Source organism: Electrophorus electricus, chromosome 22 (genome assembly GCF_041902795.1).
Source record: "Electrophorus electricus isolate QZ-2024a chromosome 22, ASM4190279v1, whole genome shotgun sequence".
In the NCBI taxonomy this organism is placed as follows: Eukaryota; Metazoa; Chordata; class Actinopteri; order Gymnotiformes; family Gymnotidae; genus Electrophorus; species Electrophorus electricus.
Window position 1 is genome coordinate 5,530,387 of NC_137518.1, and position 17,252 is coordinate 5,547,638.

The following is a 17,252-nucleotide window of genomic DNA, read 5'->3' on the forward strand; positions in this document are numbered from 1 at the left end:
TTATGGCTTCGTTGATCACAGGGTAATTGCTAAGTGATACATATATAAATAATAAATCTAGTTTTATACGTTAGAATAATATTCTATGTGGCGGAGCGGGGAATCACGATGCTGGATCAACGTTTTATATCCAAGGTCCCTCCAGAAAGAATAGAAAGAATGTGTAAGGTTACCAAGATTGTCCCAGTGGTGATAGGAACAACTCAAATAAATGGAGTAACGTGTAGCTTGCAGTAGTTCGCCGTTTTAACCTTACTACTGCTACAATAAGTGCAAACCACCAGGTGTCACTCTGATCTGGTGTCGGAGTTTTCAGTGCATTAATGCTTCGAAATCGTATCGGCACATATGACGAAGCCGCAAAAGCTTCGTGAAGCTTCCTCTTGTGATCCGCTTGATTCGTGCACTGTAAAAACATAGCTTTCACTTTTCAGAACTCAATTCGGTTCATTTAAAGAGCTAGGATATATGTAAAAGCACCCTGTGTTAATTTGACATGCTCGTATATGCATACTATGTTCCGAGACCTTTTGAAACGCTGAAGCGGTCCAAGTGTGAAAATGTAATCATCTCTTACAAGGTGGCACGATATTGTTCCACTGTTAGCTATTTAAAATACAGCTCAGTGTAAACTGTCATTTATACTGGCTCATTTCTAATTCATATTTGTACTTGAGGAAACTTAGTTTAAATAAAGTGAAACGTAACAGGCTCAAATTTAACATTTTTAATCAACATTTACCATGACTTGGTGCATAATACCTTGGCAATTCCAACCTCCTTTATAAAATCTCAGGTTACTTATTTGACTAAGATGGGCCCTCCAGTGCGTATAAAGTGTCCTACACCACTTCATTGTGTACCTTTAAAGATAATATACAACACTGGCATTGTTAAAGCAAATGCTGTGTAAGTAAGAATAGTGTTATACAGAGTAGTTTTATTAATCTGAGCCTCCAATCTCTTCTCTGTTTGGTCAAGTCCTTTGATGACACTCTCCGTGTTGCACACCAAGAACTGCGCATCCGTGGCCTGGATGACCGGCAACTCGGTGGGACGGCCCGCTACGGATGTCTTCACAGCCTGAAGCTCGGCCACCACCCTTCTCATTCTCTGCTCCAGCTGCTTCAGCTGGGGTTTAAGGTCCTCCATGAGATCCTGAGCTCTTTGGCTGCGGAGCAGTATCTCTCTGACGGCTCCTTCCGAGACACTGGCCTTGGGGGTAGGGCCTTCAGCGGTCACTGCCTCTGTCACTGGAACAGACACACGCTCGGCATCTCGCACCTCACCTGCCTCGTCTTTAATGGCTGCCCTAAGCAACTCTATGAGGCCTCTGAGTTCTTCTTGCTGGTCCTTGTGCAAACTGGCTTGGGTTTTAATAGCTTCCTGTAGGTTTGCTGGTCCCTTCTGAGCCTCCAGAAGCAGGCTTTTCAGTTCTTGGAGGCGAACCCTGTTTATATAAGTGGACCCTATTACCCCGATGATGGCGCCAAGCACCGATCCGATGATGGACCAGTTCTTGGTGCGTTCAGCCCGCGACCGCTCCTTCTCGTGACTCTCTCGCACACTAGCAGAGAACAGGGCAAATTTCTCACGTTCTCCCCCCTCTGCATTTTCGTAGGCTGTTTTGAGACGCCGCTCTTCCTATTCACATAAAGAAGTTAAAGCTTGAAAGCATTACATGTATATATATTAATTTTATCAAGGTTTCAAGTTAATAGAGTGATAAGCTGTAGTGCACTGAAGACCACACAGAGACTTTAATACATATTAGGGGTCTCTCTTAATGATCCACCCCACCTGAAGTAACTTGTGTTCCAGTGTCGCTAGTTCAAGGTAATGTGCCTCCTCTCGCGATACTCGGTCCAGGCGATCTCTAACTTCCTTAAGTCTTGTCTGAAGAGTCTCCAAACTTGAATGCGACTCCCGGACCATTCCTCTGGCTACCATGAACTGCTTCTCTGCCTTACGACAAAACATGAACACATACATATGAGAACACAAAGATGTTACACTAACATGAAATATAATTTCTGTACTTATTCCACATAACTTACCTCTGCAACCTTGGACTGAGCATCTCTAACTTCATTGAGGCCAATAAATTCCTCATATTTTCCCCACCAGTAATTGGCAGTAGCTGTCACGGTTTTCACAGAATTCTGCCCCCACTGTTTCCCGATCTCTGCCACATTCTTTACCGCGGTCGATGTCCACTCCTGAGCTGACAGAATTTTGTCCTGTGGATTTTGCTTGTGGGAGGAGTAAGTTCTGTATATGGAGACATGCCACTGGAGTCTGCTAGGGAAGTTGAGCAGGTAGAAGCACGTGCCATACTTCCTTGGCATTATGCAGCTCCCTCTACAACTCATTGAACACTTTCATTTGGGGGGGGGGGGGCAACACTATCCAACTTGTGACCTTAAAGGACTCTGTAATGTGGTTACAATAAACAGAGGGCAGTATTCCCCTACTCTTTGAATCAGTTTAAAGATAAGAGTAAAACTATAACTATATATACCTAAATTCCTAAATATCTGACCCAAATGGACAGATGACAAGCAACACAATTGCAATACTGTTATAGATCAATAACTGACCTGGCAGCTAAATATTAGCTAACTATCAGAGTCTAAACTCGTGAATCTAAATGACGATACCGTACCGACGGAACATCTGAATATTATCCGTTTAGATAGTACTGTCAATCGTCGAGTAAGAAACTGAACACATTGGCTGATTCACAAATACGGCTGCTAACTCGCAGTGTGCAGTCAGGCTACGGAAGGAGAATTACATCTTCGGGCGCGTGATGAGACTATTATTTCCGGTTCAACGCTTGTTGCCTGAGCTCCTGAACGAAGCTCGAGAGGAGGGAGTCCTGCTCACACTGCACCGTTTCTAGCAAACATGTCCGGAAGAGAAGGTAAGACGTGTGAGGGGGTTTGTCGTATTACCTGAACCCTGCGACACAGGGCGTGTTTTATTTTAGTAGTCCCTGAATCTTTAGGTTGTCCAAAGACCTTATCTGACTACGCCAGCTAGCCTTAGAAAGCCGGCCAGATAGATTAGCTAGCATTAGCTGGACAAACATGCGATCTAGAGAACTAGCTAACCTAGCCAGCATATCTAAATTAGGCTAGCTAGCTTACTTTGTGCCAGTTTATGTCACGTTAGCTAGCTAGCTAGCGATATGGCAAAAGCATCGCAACTGTTTAGTTTGTCGATTGCATGTTGCTGTTGTGTTATACAAAGAAGTAGCTTTGCTAGCTACCCAGCCTATGTTGTCCAGTAGGCTAAGGTACCCCAGTAACCTCATGTCGGCATTTTACTTAGCTAGCTTGGTCCGTTTTCTTCGGAGCCTTTTTTTTTTAAAAATTTTTAACTGCTGCTCGTGTGTGTGTGTGTGTGTGTGTGTGTGTGTGTGTGTGTGTGTGTGATTACATTACGGTCTGTATTATTTTTGTTATAAAGGGCAGTCTGTTCCCAGTAATAGACATTAGACTAAAACTATGAATCACAGCTTTGAAAAGATTAACCTCTTGTACAATCCCATTTGTCCAATAGGTGCATCTGACTGGTGGTTCATCTCTACCTTTTTAACTACCTCCATAATTAGATGTGACATGTGGATTAGGTCTGACATTTATTTATTTACACCTCCAGGAGGTAAGAAGAAACCCCTCAAGGCTCCCAAGAAACAAGCAAAGGAGATGGATGATGTGAGTTTATCATTAGAGAACAACACACAGCAAACTGAAGTAACTGTTGGGTAAACTGTGATGCATGCCTCACACACGTGGTAAAAGATAAGGGCTGAGTTTCCCAAAGTCACTGTCAAACACAGATCATCTTTAAGTGGTAGAGCAAGTATTACACTGACCACAGTGTCTTTCTCTCCCATTTAAGATTATCTTAACAGTATGATTATTTTGGCAAACAGGACCCAGCACAGGTTTGGCTATCTACTGTTTGAAGATCCATCTGAACACAAACATGTTTGTTTTTCCTTTCCACACATACTACAGGATGAAGTAGCCTTCAAACAGAAACAGAAGGAGGATCAAAAAGCCATGGATGCATTGAAAGCTAAAGCAGCAGGGAAAGGACCTTTAGGTATCTGTCTGTTTGTCAAGAAAAGCATGTCATGGCTGTCATTGTAGCTAGTAGTGAATTAAAGCTCAAGTAGCCCTTGATGACGACAGTAGATACTTGCACTGTTTCAGTAAGGGATATTGTGTTTGCATACTCTTAAGGACACAAAAATGCATAATTTTCAGTTATTTGTACTGTCTTGTCTTTTTACAGGGACTGGTGGAATCAAAAAGTCTGGAAAGAAATGAATTGTAATATGTGTTGACTTGCTGTACATGTTTTGGAACTGCTTTAATGAACTGCCATTCTGTCTAGTGTGGGTTCACAGAAAATAGCATTTTTATTTACTTTACAATCCTTTTGTAAGGAAACCGTATCAAATAAAGTTTTGTAACTTACTGCTGTATTTACATTTTGTATGCATAATAGATGGAATATATACATACACTCTGCTCACTACATATCAAAAGGTATTTAGGAAGAAAAAAAACTTTAGCACACAACATTAAAGATACATTTTATTGTAAATTGTTTTAATCCATGCTTAGCCCATGTTCAGAAGCTGGTTTCCTTCCTTCAGGCTTTTTCCATCTTTTCTATTTGCCACGCTTGCCTAAAACAAGATGATACTTTAATGCAAAAGAGAGGTACAGACAATTGACAGTTCTATGTTTTGTGATTATTGTGTGTATAATGTTCAGTTCCTTGTTCTTTACTTTGTTGGAAAAAGTCTACCATAATGGTGAAAATGTACAAAATAAAGTGCTCTGCTACTAAGTATGACCAGCAGATTCACCTTCTTTGAGTTCCACCTCCACGGGGTAATGATCACTGACTTTGAGTGCCTGGACAGGGATGTTTTACAAAGAGATGCTTAAGGTATAACACCAACTGACTGAAGTGAGATGAGAAGACTAATCAAATACACACTGATGGTAGAGACCCTTCAAATTCATGAACAGCACTTAGTGATTATTGCACTTATCATTGTTTAAGGTAAGCCTTATGTATTTTGTACTTATAGGCATCAGCAATAATCCATGTATTTCTACAGTATTCTAGATCATTGGTGTATTGGACTCTAAGCTACTGCACTGGCTAGGATGTATTATATGAGTAAATGACAAAGCACTTTTGTAAATTGCTCCGTATAAGAGCAACTGCTAAATGCCGTTAATGTAAATGAACAGAACTGATGCAAGACCTAACAGTTATCTAGAGAAATGTGCATGGAAACACTGCTTCTGCTTAAAAAAACAAACAAACAAACAAAAAACTCACTTGTTGGCAAACAGAAATTAAAACTATCACATTCCCAAGATTGACTAAGGACGGAAGTGCTTTAGACATCCAAAAGTAATTGTCACTGATAATACATGTTTATACTTATCAAGTTGTATAAAGAAAAGACTTGAAAACTATCAGCAAGCCTTTATTTTTAAAGACGTATTAATAGTACTTACATCAGATTCAGTCAGTCCAAATTCCTTTTGGAAGTTAAATGGTTTGGCAGAGTTTGGCACAATAGCGTCTAGCAATTTCTTTCCATGCACCACAATCCTGAGTATGTAATTAGAGATGCAAGTCAATTCATTAGTAAGGCCAACAAAAAAGATTTGCCTGGCAATAACAGCCTCGGCTCAAAATGATCTGAAGTGATATTGAGAGTCAGTGGAATAACTAATTCACTCCCAGGCCAGGATTGGTCAGTGTGTGAAAATATAACCAGGTATGGCTTCCTTCCATCACCTAGGTATGATCATGATAAACAAACCTGTCATAAGTATTATCGTTTCCCGTACGTGTGGTGGTATCAACATCATCAGTGATCAGCCAGTGGAAGTTTTTGTCACTGAAGATGCGAATCGCCTTCATCTCTTTTTTGGATACATAACTGCCATCTGCATTAAAGTCTCCTAAAACCATGATATTCTGAGTGTGAAAAATAACATGATATTTTCACATTTTGGTTCATGTATTTTAATCTATCATATTTGCATATCCCTCTAGAACATCAAAGGGTACTTTTCTGGATGATTTCTCTACAGTAAATTACATTAAATCCTTATGGATCCTTTCTATGTGTGGAACATTTGGATTAAATATTTTAATTATAGACACATTTTTATTATATTGGTGATGAAAGCTGTGTAGTTGAATTAGACTTACATCAGTTTTCCATTTCTGTTTCACAACCTGGACAACATCATACAATTCGTCTAACTCCTTCTCAGAGTCATCAGGCTTAGTGTGGACAGGGATCATTACTAGATCTTTCACCACTTCCAAGACACACACATCCAAATCATAAAGCTGATTATATTTCATTGACAGGTTTCATATCATAAAGTTCATTAGGTGAATGAATTCGAGGAAATTAAATCTTGCATCTGGCATATATCTCTCTTGAAATGTAAACGATATCAATTATAATTTGAACCATGTTCATGCATCAACAAATCTATCAAATGTTTACATGCTTAACATAAGTCTAAAAACAAATGCCATTAAATTTTCAAAAACATGTTATAGATTGCATATTTAGAGTCAGTGGAATGACTAATTCACTTACCACAAAGGGTACTATATTTGTGCAAATATCTGCACTTGTAGAAATATTTATTATTAACTATATCTAAATAACATGCTGGTTGTTACTGCCTATATAGTACATGGTATGTTTTAGTAACATTATGAAGATATGCTGTTCAGACTCAATCTGCATGGTGTAGGCTTTTTCTCATCTAATATTAAAGGTTATTGAACATTTGTATTTCTATATTTTATTCATTATTGGTGCCACTGATAGATTTAACAAAGCAACTACCAACAACATGAGAACATAGAATGTCTGTTAACAGTTAATGGAGTATCTAGTGTAAGACTAGCTGAAATCATCTTTAAAACTCACAGTATCTCATTATGTCCCATTCAGGCCTGGGATAGAATAGGATACCTTGTATCAGCAGTCTTACAAAGTAAAACTGTATGGGGAAAGAGGGATGTAGTTGATGATGAGCTCCTCAGCATACTCCTGCATTATTTCTTACCTGTGCTGGGACAGGAGAACCGCAGAACATAGGGCTCTCTATCAAATGCATCCTCATCTCCAGGCTGATTGTCCTCATACTGATAAGTTCCAATCACTTTCACCTGATCCTCCCTGTCATTGAAAATGCAAGCTAACGAAGTCTCCACATACTAGTCATAACAAGGACAAGCTAGGAGACATAGAGATGGAATTGGTATGTTTCCATTAACTGGCCAGTTAGATATCTTGTATATGACAGCATACCCAAAGGCATTCCTACAGTCTTGAATGCTTTTCTCCTTAAGGCAAAAGGGTTTACCTATAAAGGAACAGAAACTGTTCTTTGTACATTGTCCTTCCCAAGCGTGTGCTGATCTTCATAGTGAAAGGACGTTTTGGGTTGATCCTATTAAAAAAGAAAGAAAAGGCAAAATTTAACATAACTGGAAATGTTTCCAGTTAAGTAATTTCTGCAATTTCACTTCAGAACCACATTAATTGAGTGTCAGGCCTGCCTGGCCTACTTGTTTAGCTCCTTCATAAATATGTCCACGGCTTTCCCACTTGCATCCACCACCTCCAGAATGACTACGATATCATAACGTGACACTGTCTGAAAGAAGAACCGTGCAAAGCATAATGCAATGATGCACTTTCCATTTTAATTTTTAATTTGTGATGTTTGGCAGCTTATCAGTTAATATGCATTATCAATTATTACATTCAGTTTACCAAAACTGTAGATAGTACAGTGCTAATATGTCAGATGTGTGTATATCTTTACCTGAACAAGAGTTGTCACAACTGCTGGATCTGATAATTTCCTCTTTCCAAATTTCTGAACATTGAAAGAAGCTATTTTCATGATGCCTGAATGTAAAAAACAGAAAAGTTTTACTTTAGATTTTACCTTTTTATGATGATGTCTGCAGGTGTTAAGACAAACAAACAAACAAACAAACAAACAAATATATATATATATATATATATATATATATATATATATATATATATATATATATATATATATATATTTTGTAAGATCTTTATAATTTGACAGAATTTGTTGATGATTCAATTTGTTGATTTCAATATTCACTTTTATAGTGCCCAAGACCCTCTAAATTAGAATCAGTTGGTTTCTACTACTACTTCTCTGTTGTGCTTGATGGGCATTCTCATGCGGGATGGGTTTTGGACACGCGCATACTGACACTAGGACTTCTTGAAAACCGGACTAGACATTGATTGCTTTTTTTTCTCGTTTTCACTATTATTTATTTATTTTCCTCTCTCTTTCACTACTTATTCTGCTCCTTATTGTTTATATTGTTACTATTGTAGTGCCCTTTGTCTGCCAAAGGAAGATGCCCCCTCATCCCCTTTGAATCTGTATATCAAAGTCTCTTGAAGGAAGTGCCCTGTACTTTTCAGATCGCGTAGTAGTATGCTTAATGAGTTTGCCCCTTTCCTGGGTATATTATTGAATACAGTATACAGTAAATATACTGTAAGTATATTGTTGACTACAGTCAGTACTTCATTTTTTATTTATTTTTCTCTTAAAATTGTTATTATTGTGGTGACCATTGTTGGCCAGAGGAGAATGCAACAAAAGAATAGTGAAATGAGAAAAAAAAAAAAAAAAGCAAGTATTTAGAGTCCAGAATTATGTACAGAAATGTGAGACTCCCAAATGACCTATATACACTGTATTATATAATAAACAATATAATAAGGATAAGTGCTTTTCATTCCACACAGTAAAAAAGTAATCTATTTATCTTAAACCTTTTTTGCAAACAGCTGTTTGGTGAAATCATTAGACATATTTGGCATAACACAAACAAAAAAAGAAATTATCTCTTTCCTTCATCAGGAGTATCCTCCCCATGCATTACAAGTAAAATATTTCAAGGGGTGTAAAGTTGGGCCATGCCTGCCTGATGGTGGGAAAACCGGTCTGCGTCACACATCCAACAGATCATCTTCACTGTGATCAAAGTCACAAGCACTCTACAATCATATCATGATCATTGCCCAATGGCTGGAGGCCTGGCCTCTGATATTGTATAAATGTATAAGTTGATAATTTGTAGCCATGAATCAGCACGTGACTGCTGTAGTTACAAAAACACCAGTGTTTAGGGTAGCCATATGACTTTGTCCAGTGACAAGATGTCATGCGTAGTTTGTAGTTACGTTTACAGATCTGACCACCATGTTTGTTCAAGAGGGCTAAGTGTAGAATTATTACAGATATAGTGGTTCATAGTGAACCTAGATTATTGGTAGATTTATGGTAATCCTAGATTATTGGGAGATTTGTGTAGGAAAATGATATTATATTATATTGTGTAGGGTCTGATCTAGCTCCGTCCAGCATCCAATCAAGCAATTAAATTAAAGACACCTTTTTGAAAAGCAAGGTTTACAAAATGAAACCAATTCCTATTTCTAAATCAGAAACCATTTTCTGACGCCATAAAACAGGCAGTGCGAGTTGTTTTGAAGAAACCCCAATCTACCATGTGACATTTTGTTAGTTCCTGGGAGGCACAGTAAAATAATGAAAGGACAGTGTTTTTCTCACAGCTAGATGCCATAATAAATGGAGTTGTAATTGGATCCAGGGAAAAGACTTAATAGTCTGTAGTCAAGAGTCCCACAATACTTTTACATGTAGGCATAAAGTTCAGTTAAAAGGCGTAGGCATTTTCTAATACATAGTTTAAAGACTTAACCTGGTATGGGTGATTCTAATGCACTTTGGGTTAAAACAATATAAACTCAGAAAGCCCAGGACATGATTTTCTATAAATCAACTTAAATTAAACTAAAGGTCTTTATGTTCTTTAAGACTAATAGGAATGTACTGTTTAAAGTAGTTTCAAATTATATAGATCAAAGTGTGACTAGTAAAGTCAATAAATATATTTTCATTTATTGCCTTGTTTATTCTAGCAAACATGCTCAAAAAGCAAGAAAATATTTCCACTTACTTTATCACTTACTTTAGTCGAAGGATATAGAACAGGAAACAGTCTGTTTCTGTGACTCTTACCAGCAATGAGCATAACATAACGTATGGGTAACAGGCCATATGATTGGCCAACTCACAAATGCCAATCACATCCAGCCTCAGTTTGGCCCAGCCCCAAACTTAAGCCCAAGTATTGTAGGATAGCCACAACTAAACAACACCCCCCCCCCCCCCCCACGAGGAACTTTGGAATGCTGCTGAAGGGTGTGTCTTTGACCAGCTTGTTTGGACATAACATGCAACATTGGCTGGGGAGACGGAACAGAGATGCGGTATCTGATCAAAGGCTCCCTTTGGCTATTCTCATTCAGCACTAGTCGGCCTCATGAAAGAGAAATACATTTTACTAGCTTAAATGGAAAATGTACCAAGGGTAACAAAACACTGGCTGCACAACATACTGTGCATGTCCAAATATCCAGGCTATCTGGATCTTCGAGCTGCTCTGAAATACCGACCCACAAACTTCTCCGTTCTCCTTCATGTTGCCAAATGTCATTGCCTACCTAAACCGCAACGCTTAAAATGCAACACATAATACTATCAAAGGTTTTTTTTAGTTACTTTGAATTTATTACAGGCACCGTGGGAATAATGTTTAACATGAAATATCTTGGCATGCTCCCAAGTGAGTTGCTGTTTTGCATACGATTTTTACAGACTTGTACAAAAAACAGCAGCAGTATATGACAGCAATGTGAAGGATATGCATTTATCTTGCATGTATAAAGACTTGTGTGTAGTGAATACAGTTCAGCTATTTTTGACAATGAAAGCCAAATGCGAAAAAAGATGAAAGCGAAAGGCAAACAAGAAGTGTATATATGACAAAAGGAATATATAACCATAGAAGAGTACTGCAAAGTGATTCAGCTGACATTAATCAAGCGCTCGGCTAATGCCGTATAAAAAAAGAGCGCATTTCCTTACAACCACTGAGGTTTTCCAATACGGACGAACTAAGCTCCATAACAAAACACACCCCATGTAGTTCTGTTCAGTGTGCTGAGCTGGGGAAGTGATCACAGAAGCACATATGCAAAGCACACAAACGAACATTCTGCACCTCAAATACAGGAAGTAGAGTCAACATCTCGCCACTGTCACAGATAAACGAGGCTGCCGAAAGAGAACCAACTACATTAGAAAGGTAGATTTGTTAACATTTGACTATTACCCCACATTGTCATAGACCTTGTAATGTAATATCATTAAATATCATCATTCTAATTGTTAATGATACATAAGTATGTTCTGCTCATATAGTTTCTGTTGTAAAAACAGACTGCATTACCGAGTTCCTAATTTACTGTAAAATATACTATAATTTATTATTATTATTATTAGTAGTATTTATTCTTATTTCTTATGATTTACTACTAAATTAATGCTGTTTCAGAGAAAGGTCGTCTTACCGAGCACGTTACTATTTCAGAATGACTGCAAAGCGAGTAGAATAAGTGTTAAAGGAGGCAGCCTCCCTGAATTTGACATATTATTGAAATTTGGAAAAAGCAGAATGGGAAACCGTGAAACTGGATTTCTCTTAGTCTGTGGTGGAACAGTGCTGTCAGTCATGTACCAGTCATTTACTGACAACAAGATATTGTGACTGTGAAATGCGGTATCTACAAATATTTGCCTTATTTATGACAGTGTAAATGCAGTTTTGCATTTTTAGTGTTTGTACTAATTTTAGAAATTTTGAACTGTGCGTATGTGTGCACTGCATTCTGTATATATTGCTTTTTGCTCTTGTAGACTACAATCATGAAGATTGCATCTTATAATGTCAGACATCTTGGGCCGAAGAAGCTGAATGATGAGGATGTCAGAAATTACCTCATAAAAGTAATTACAATAACAAACCTTTTATAACTGTTTTGGGTTATTAGTTTTCATAAGTAACGTTTTTGGAGAAATTACTGAATTAATCAAATTTACTTTCAAAGTTGCAATAAATATATCATTTAACTGGGCTAATTAGTTGAACGCTTTGCGTGTACTGGGTTGTGGGCCAACCGTACAGAGCAATTAATTTCACTGATTCTTGAAGAGCTATATCTATTAGTGAAAAACATGACGCTTTGCAGAAAGCAAAAATCCTGCATATCCAACTCATTATTGTTTATATTGTTCCTACTGTAATGTCCTTTGTCCACTTAAGGAGACTTTGTTCCTCTCAAGGTTTCTTCCTCAAGCTCTAGGGAGCTTTTCCTTGCCACTGTCACACTGGGCTTGCTCTTCAGTGGCTTGGACTTGGACATTTGAAAGGTTGCTTTGTGACAACATCTGTTGTTAAAAGTGCTATATAAATAATTTTGATTTGATTCGACTGCAGAGGCATGTTACAGATTACATTACAGTAAAGTAGCTCAGATTAATTTAGATGTGTATCTAGTGTAACGGTCCAACCCTACAACAGAAAATGACACATTGTCCTGAATGCTCATACAGATCGTATCCTACTGCAGTATAATTGTGATCCTGGAAGAGGTCAACAAAAAAGGTTACGGCATGGCCAATTTCCTGCAGGAACTGAATAGCACAGGGTTGGGGACAGCTACGCTGTCATGCACCAAACAGCCACAGCTGAAATGCTATCAAACACTAGTCACAAAAACCCCCCACAAAAAAGGTCTTGTTTTTATTGGGCAGAGCCAATAAGAAGTTTCCATACAGCATGACAATGAGTTCCAACCTGGGCCATGGAAACTATAAGGAGCAATTTGTCTCTATAGGTAAGTTTCATAAGAAGAAATAATTGCACATGCTCTGATGTTTTACATGTCGGTCTTGATGTAGGCTTTTCAGCTGAAGTTCTACACTGCTTATACAACACCAGTCCAAAGCCTGGATGCAGCTACTCTTAGTTTGTATTTTTGCATTTTTGGATAATAGCGAAGACATGAAAACAATGAAATAACACATTTGGTTAGTTGTTCAGTGACCCAAAAAAGCTTTATCAGGTCACTTACTTGAGCAGCTTTTACAACAGAAAAAGTTCCCCCATTCACACTTATTGGTGTGACGGCAGCAAACAGGGTGCGAGACACAAGTGTAGTCGAGGAGAGTCTTTATTCTCCATAGCAATAAAAAGAACCACAAAGGCACAGCATCGAGCTGGCTAAACGGTGAAAAGAAACTAAAAGTAGCAAATATGCTTGCAGTGAGGCTCGTAGCATGGCAACGGGAGAGTGCAGGCTACTCTGGTCTACGCCTTCTTGGGTGCTTTCGGGGAGCCATGCGCAGCAGTGGAGGAGAGGACCTGGTGGGATTTATATTGGGAGAGGACAAATATAGCAGAGGTGCTTGTGATTAATAACCGGGTGATTGGGAGCGGCGCACACACGCGTGCGTGTGTGTCAGAGATATAATTCAGAACCACTTGTTGGGGATGGGGTGTGTTGGTGGTGATGGTTTGCATTAAAAAAAATGTCATAAATGTTACAATTTTCATTTTTAAGCTTAAGCATTTACATCAAAATATCAATATTCTGAAAGATGTACATTCAATGAGACATGGCCAATGTTTCGTAATGTATATGCTGAACTAATATAATGCCAGTTAAAACATCCATGAAAACATGAATCATTGACCTGTTTAAAGACACAGCAGAGACTTACATGGTATGATCTGGGTTTTGTTTTATAGGAAGGACCAAACTCGTCTGATCGAAATTTACCAATGAGGACATCCAACAGGGCGGTGAGGATGCCTTCTCATATGAGTGCTTCATTCTGCATTTCACTGCACCTAACACAATTAAAAATCCAAGTTTAAAAAAAACAACATCATCACTGGAACCTTTGCCTTTTACACATTTTATTTTAGATGACTGTTATAATAATCCAGATAGTTATTATTTATGTGAAGTAAATTAAATTAAAGAAATCCAAATTGGACCTACTGAGAATAGGTTTCATCTGAATCTGAATCACTAAGGAAAGAGGAAGGGGTTGGCACTAACATATAAGCAACCCCTGCTTCTGAAATAGGGTGAGGAGGTCCCATGATGCTCACAGTCACGTTTCCAGGATGATGACTACTGTAGCCTTTGTTACTGAATTAATTAAAAGTAATTACCAGAGCACAGGGGTGTGGCAACTATTTACCATGCTAAAACAGTCACTGTTGCAGGAAAGACTGTGAAGAATCATGTGAAGAATTGCTTAGAATGTGCCTTACTTGCACTGTTTGCATGCATGTGTGTGTGTGCCTTTACAGTGCTGACAGACTTTGTATTAATTCCTGTTCACACCAAACCTCACGACTCAGTCAAAGAGCTGGATGAACTCTACGATGTGTGCATGGCTGTCAGAGAGAAGTGGAACATTGATGTAAGTGCACTGGCCTGAATGGAATGGCCGTATTCATATGGGACAGTGAGCAAGAGTTTAAACAGAGCAGGGCCATGAATCAGCAAGTTGAAACATACAAGTAGAAGCAGTGGTACTCGAAAACAAAGGTAGTGACTAACCTGAGCAGTAATGACCAGCATAGCATCTTTTATCTAATGCAAAACAAAGATGAATGATCTTCAGGACATCATTAGTTAAACACACATTTGTCTCTTCCAGAATATAATGATCCTGGGAGACTTTAATGCAGATGGGGCCTACATCTCCAAGAGGAAAATGAGGCAGATCAGAATCTGCACAGATGAAGAATTCCACTGGCTGATAAACGAAAAAGTGGACACCACAGCCAGCCTGTCCAATAGTTACACATCTGACAGGCGAGACGTGTACTAGAATTAATTTTTACTCTGAACACATATAATCATACTGATATGTTTTTTATGCTTATAATGCCACACATGGAATTAGAACTTATTAATATTACTTATGATTTTATATCACTTAAACAGCTGTTGCAACTAAAACCCATAGTTTCAAAAGTTATTTCATTTTTTATTCAGTTTTCATAAAATCTAATGTTTTAATGGCTGTTCCCTCTCATAAATACTATAGTATCATTCCAAAAGCTATAAACACTAAACACAGCACAGGTTATCCTCTTTGTGGCAAGCCACATGGTGGCTCCAGGAAGAGGACTGCCTTCACTTCCTGTGGCACTGCCTTCACTTCCTGTGTTTCCTTAAAAATCCTTTAAAAATTGGCCTTTCCTGCAGGATTGTGGTTTACAAGGACATGATGAAAGCAGTGGTTCTGAAATCTGCAAAACCCTTCAACTTCCACAATGCCTACGGACAATCAGAGGAAACAGTGTGCACATTCACAAATCTGGGTGAGATATAATCAGATATATGATACAAAAACTAACGCTGCCATTTCTTCACCACTGTTACACTGCAACTATGCCATTAATTATAGTGTAGTAACTGAGTAATCAGAAATTCTTACATTATGGCATCTGAATTACACTGGAAAAAAAAGAAAATGCTTCTGTCCAATCCTGCTTTATTTGTTAGGCTCTGAAGATCAGGGACCATTACCCAGAGGATGTGAGCCTGAAAAACAGGTCTGTAGTGAGGGCTCGAGGACAAAAAAGAACAAAAAAAGCAAAGCAAGATGACAGGACAATATGCAAGTTAACATATTTTATATATGTTTTGCAAGCTCACCCAGACACCCAAACTCTAAGGAACCATTCTCATTTCCCTGAATGGGTCTTTTTTTTTGCTACAACATGAAGACATGAAATATAATGAAGATTATATTTTGCGTAATTGATGTTCTGAATATGTAATCAATAAATCTGTACCTAAGATTACATTTCAAATAAACAGTTATTACATTCTGTGATACTTCTTTGTCTAAGAACTGTTTGAATGTAAGTTAATGAAAGATATTTTTGTGCTAATTTTTTTTTTTTTTTTGTCTAACCACCTTAAAAATAATATGTAGGCTATTACTGTCACGGTTAGTCCCTCCCAGCTTCCATGTTCCATGTTTTCCCTGTCGTGTGTATATTTAGCTCCATGCCGTAGTTTCGTTTTCTCCGCCCGTCGTTTGATTGCTCACACCTAGCCCTCGTTTCTACCTTGTTAAGTTCGTGTATTAAAACCATGTCTGAGTCGTTGTATTGCTTGGGTTTGTATGTGTGTAAGCCCGTTCGCACCCCCCAAAAAAAGCACCTCTGTTTACATTAGCCGGTATTTTTCCTTACCTCTGTGTGTTACTTCTTAGTTTATGTTATAGCCTGCTTTCACTGTTTGCCTTCGTGTGCTTTTGCTTTGTGTTTCCTAGCGTTCGATTTGCCCATGGCCCTTGTTTTTGTTATGTATTCTAAAACTCTCCGTATTGGCTCTATGACCCTGGGCTCCTCTGACTACCACTCTCGATTTGCCCTTAATAAATCTCGCTCTTCTCCTCACATGCGACCTCCTCCTTACCGCTCACCGTTATAATTACAGTATTTTTTTCCAGTGTGGTATGATTCAAACACAAAAAGACCTGAAGAGGCTTGAGCTAGACCTCTCCCACACAAGCTGGTTGCTGTTGTGTGAGGAACAAGATTGGAAAGAGATACGGGAAATGGATACGACTAACTGGGAGACAATTGGGTAAAAATGGCCTACTTATATTGTTAATGTCAAATTGTTTCAGCAATGGGTAACTTTATACCCTGACACACAAGAAAAGTTGTCTTTGCAGAAAAAAAATCTGAGTCTGTCCTTATAGTCTGCAGATTTGCGAGAGACTTGCGGAAAATTTTCTGTTTTTAATCGGAGGCTTGCTGGCCATAAAACCTTCTAGAACACTTTTGTGGCAGAACCGTCTTTTCCAACACGAAACAACACCATTCCTCGATAATGAATCAGGGAATTCTAATTCTTTCTTACACAGTTATGTAGTAGGAATATAGTTTTATCTTGACACACTGAGATTGTTAAAGAACAGGTATTATATTTAATACCTACTCTATGGAACCCTAAAATGCATATAGGACAGTGTCCTGGATGATGATTAAATGCAAAGGTAGACTAAAAGGAATATCCAGTTGTTACATTTCCATCCTCCATACTTTCAGAGCTCAGCAGCGCTGTGCTGTTGATCGCCAATGAGGCCCCAAGGTGTTTCACCTGTTCTTTCTCTCTGACTTTAAATAGTCTCTTG

General features: G+C 38.4%; 3 protein-coding genes and 1 pseudogene across 5 annotated transcripts; 2 read left to right on the forward strand and 2 right to left on the reverse strand.

Annotated features, from left to right (window-relative positions):
• Positions 1 to 712: 712 nt before the first annotated feature.
• Positions 713 to 2,776, reverse strand: ccdc51 (coiled-coil domain containing 51). Its single transcript, XM_027020200.3, has 3 exons — positions 2,058 to 2,776; positions 1,801 to 1,965; positions 713 to 1,644 (listed from the first exon to the last, which is right to left on the reverse strand). The coding sequence occupies exons 1-3, from the start codon at positions 2,370 to 2,372 to the stop codon at positions 853 to 855; spliced, it is 1,272 nt and encodes a 423-aa protein (XP_026876001.2). The 5' UTR covers positions 2,373 to 2,776; the 3' UTR covers positions 713 to 852.
• Positions 2,777 to 2,790: 14 nt separating this feature from the next.
• Positions 2,791 to 4,872, forward strand: tma7 (translation machinery associated 7 homolog). Its single transcript, XM_027020203.3, has 4 exons — positions 2,791 to 2,926; positions 3,667 to 3,722; positions 4,029 to 4,116; positions 4,309 to 4,872. The coding sequence occupies exons 1-4, from the start codon at positions 2,911 to 2,913 to the stop codon at positions 4,341 to 4,343; spliced, it is 195 nt and encodes a 64-aa protein (XP_026876004.2). The 5' UTR covers positions 2,791 to 2,910; the 3' UTR covers positions 4,344 to 4,872.
• On the reverse strand, positions 4,601 to 10,244 carry dnase1l4.1 (deoxyribonuclease 1 like 4, tandem duplicate 1). 2 transcript variants are annotated; one of them, XM_027020201.3, is made up of 10 exons: positions 10,129 to 10,244; positions 7,911 to 7,996; positions 7,651 to 7,739; positions 7,446 to 7,532; positions 7,146 to 7,258; positions 6,265 to 6,377; positions 5,870 to 6,027; positions 5,559 to 5,655; positions 4,892 to 4,940; positions 4,601 to 4,708 (listed from the first exon to the last, which is right to left on the reverse strand). In XM_027020201.3, exons 2-10 carry the CDS (start codon positions 7,989 to 7,991, stop codon positions 4,692 to 4,694), a joined length of 804 nt encoding a protein of 267 aa, XP_026876002.2. In that variant the 5' UTR covers positions 7,992 to 7,996; positions 10,129 to 10,244; the 3' UTR covers positions 4,601 to 4,691. The 2 variants fall into 2 exon arrangements, with proteins under 2 accessions (XP_026876002.2, XP_026876003.2); XM_027020202.3 differs by having other exon boundaries at positions 10,141 to 10,196.
• A 948-nt stretch (positions 10,245 to 11,192) lies between these two features.
• Positions 11,193 to 15,940, forward strand: LOC113583708 (deoxyribonuclease-1-like; annotated as a pseudogene). The gene is made up of 9 exons (XR_014119445.1): positions 11,193 to 11,319; positions 11,931 to 12,020; positions 12,627 to 12,721; positions 12,828 to 12,914; positions 13,825 to 13,947; positions 14,398 to 14,510; positions 14,751 to 14,908; positions 15,305 to 15,398; positions 15,605 to 15,940. The product of XR_014119445.1 is annotated as a deoxyribonuclease-1-like (transcript).
• Positions 15,941 to 17,252: the final 1,312 nt, after the last annotated feature.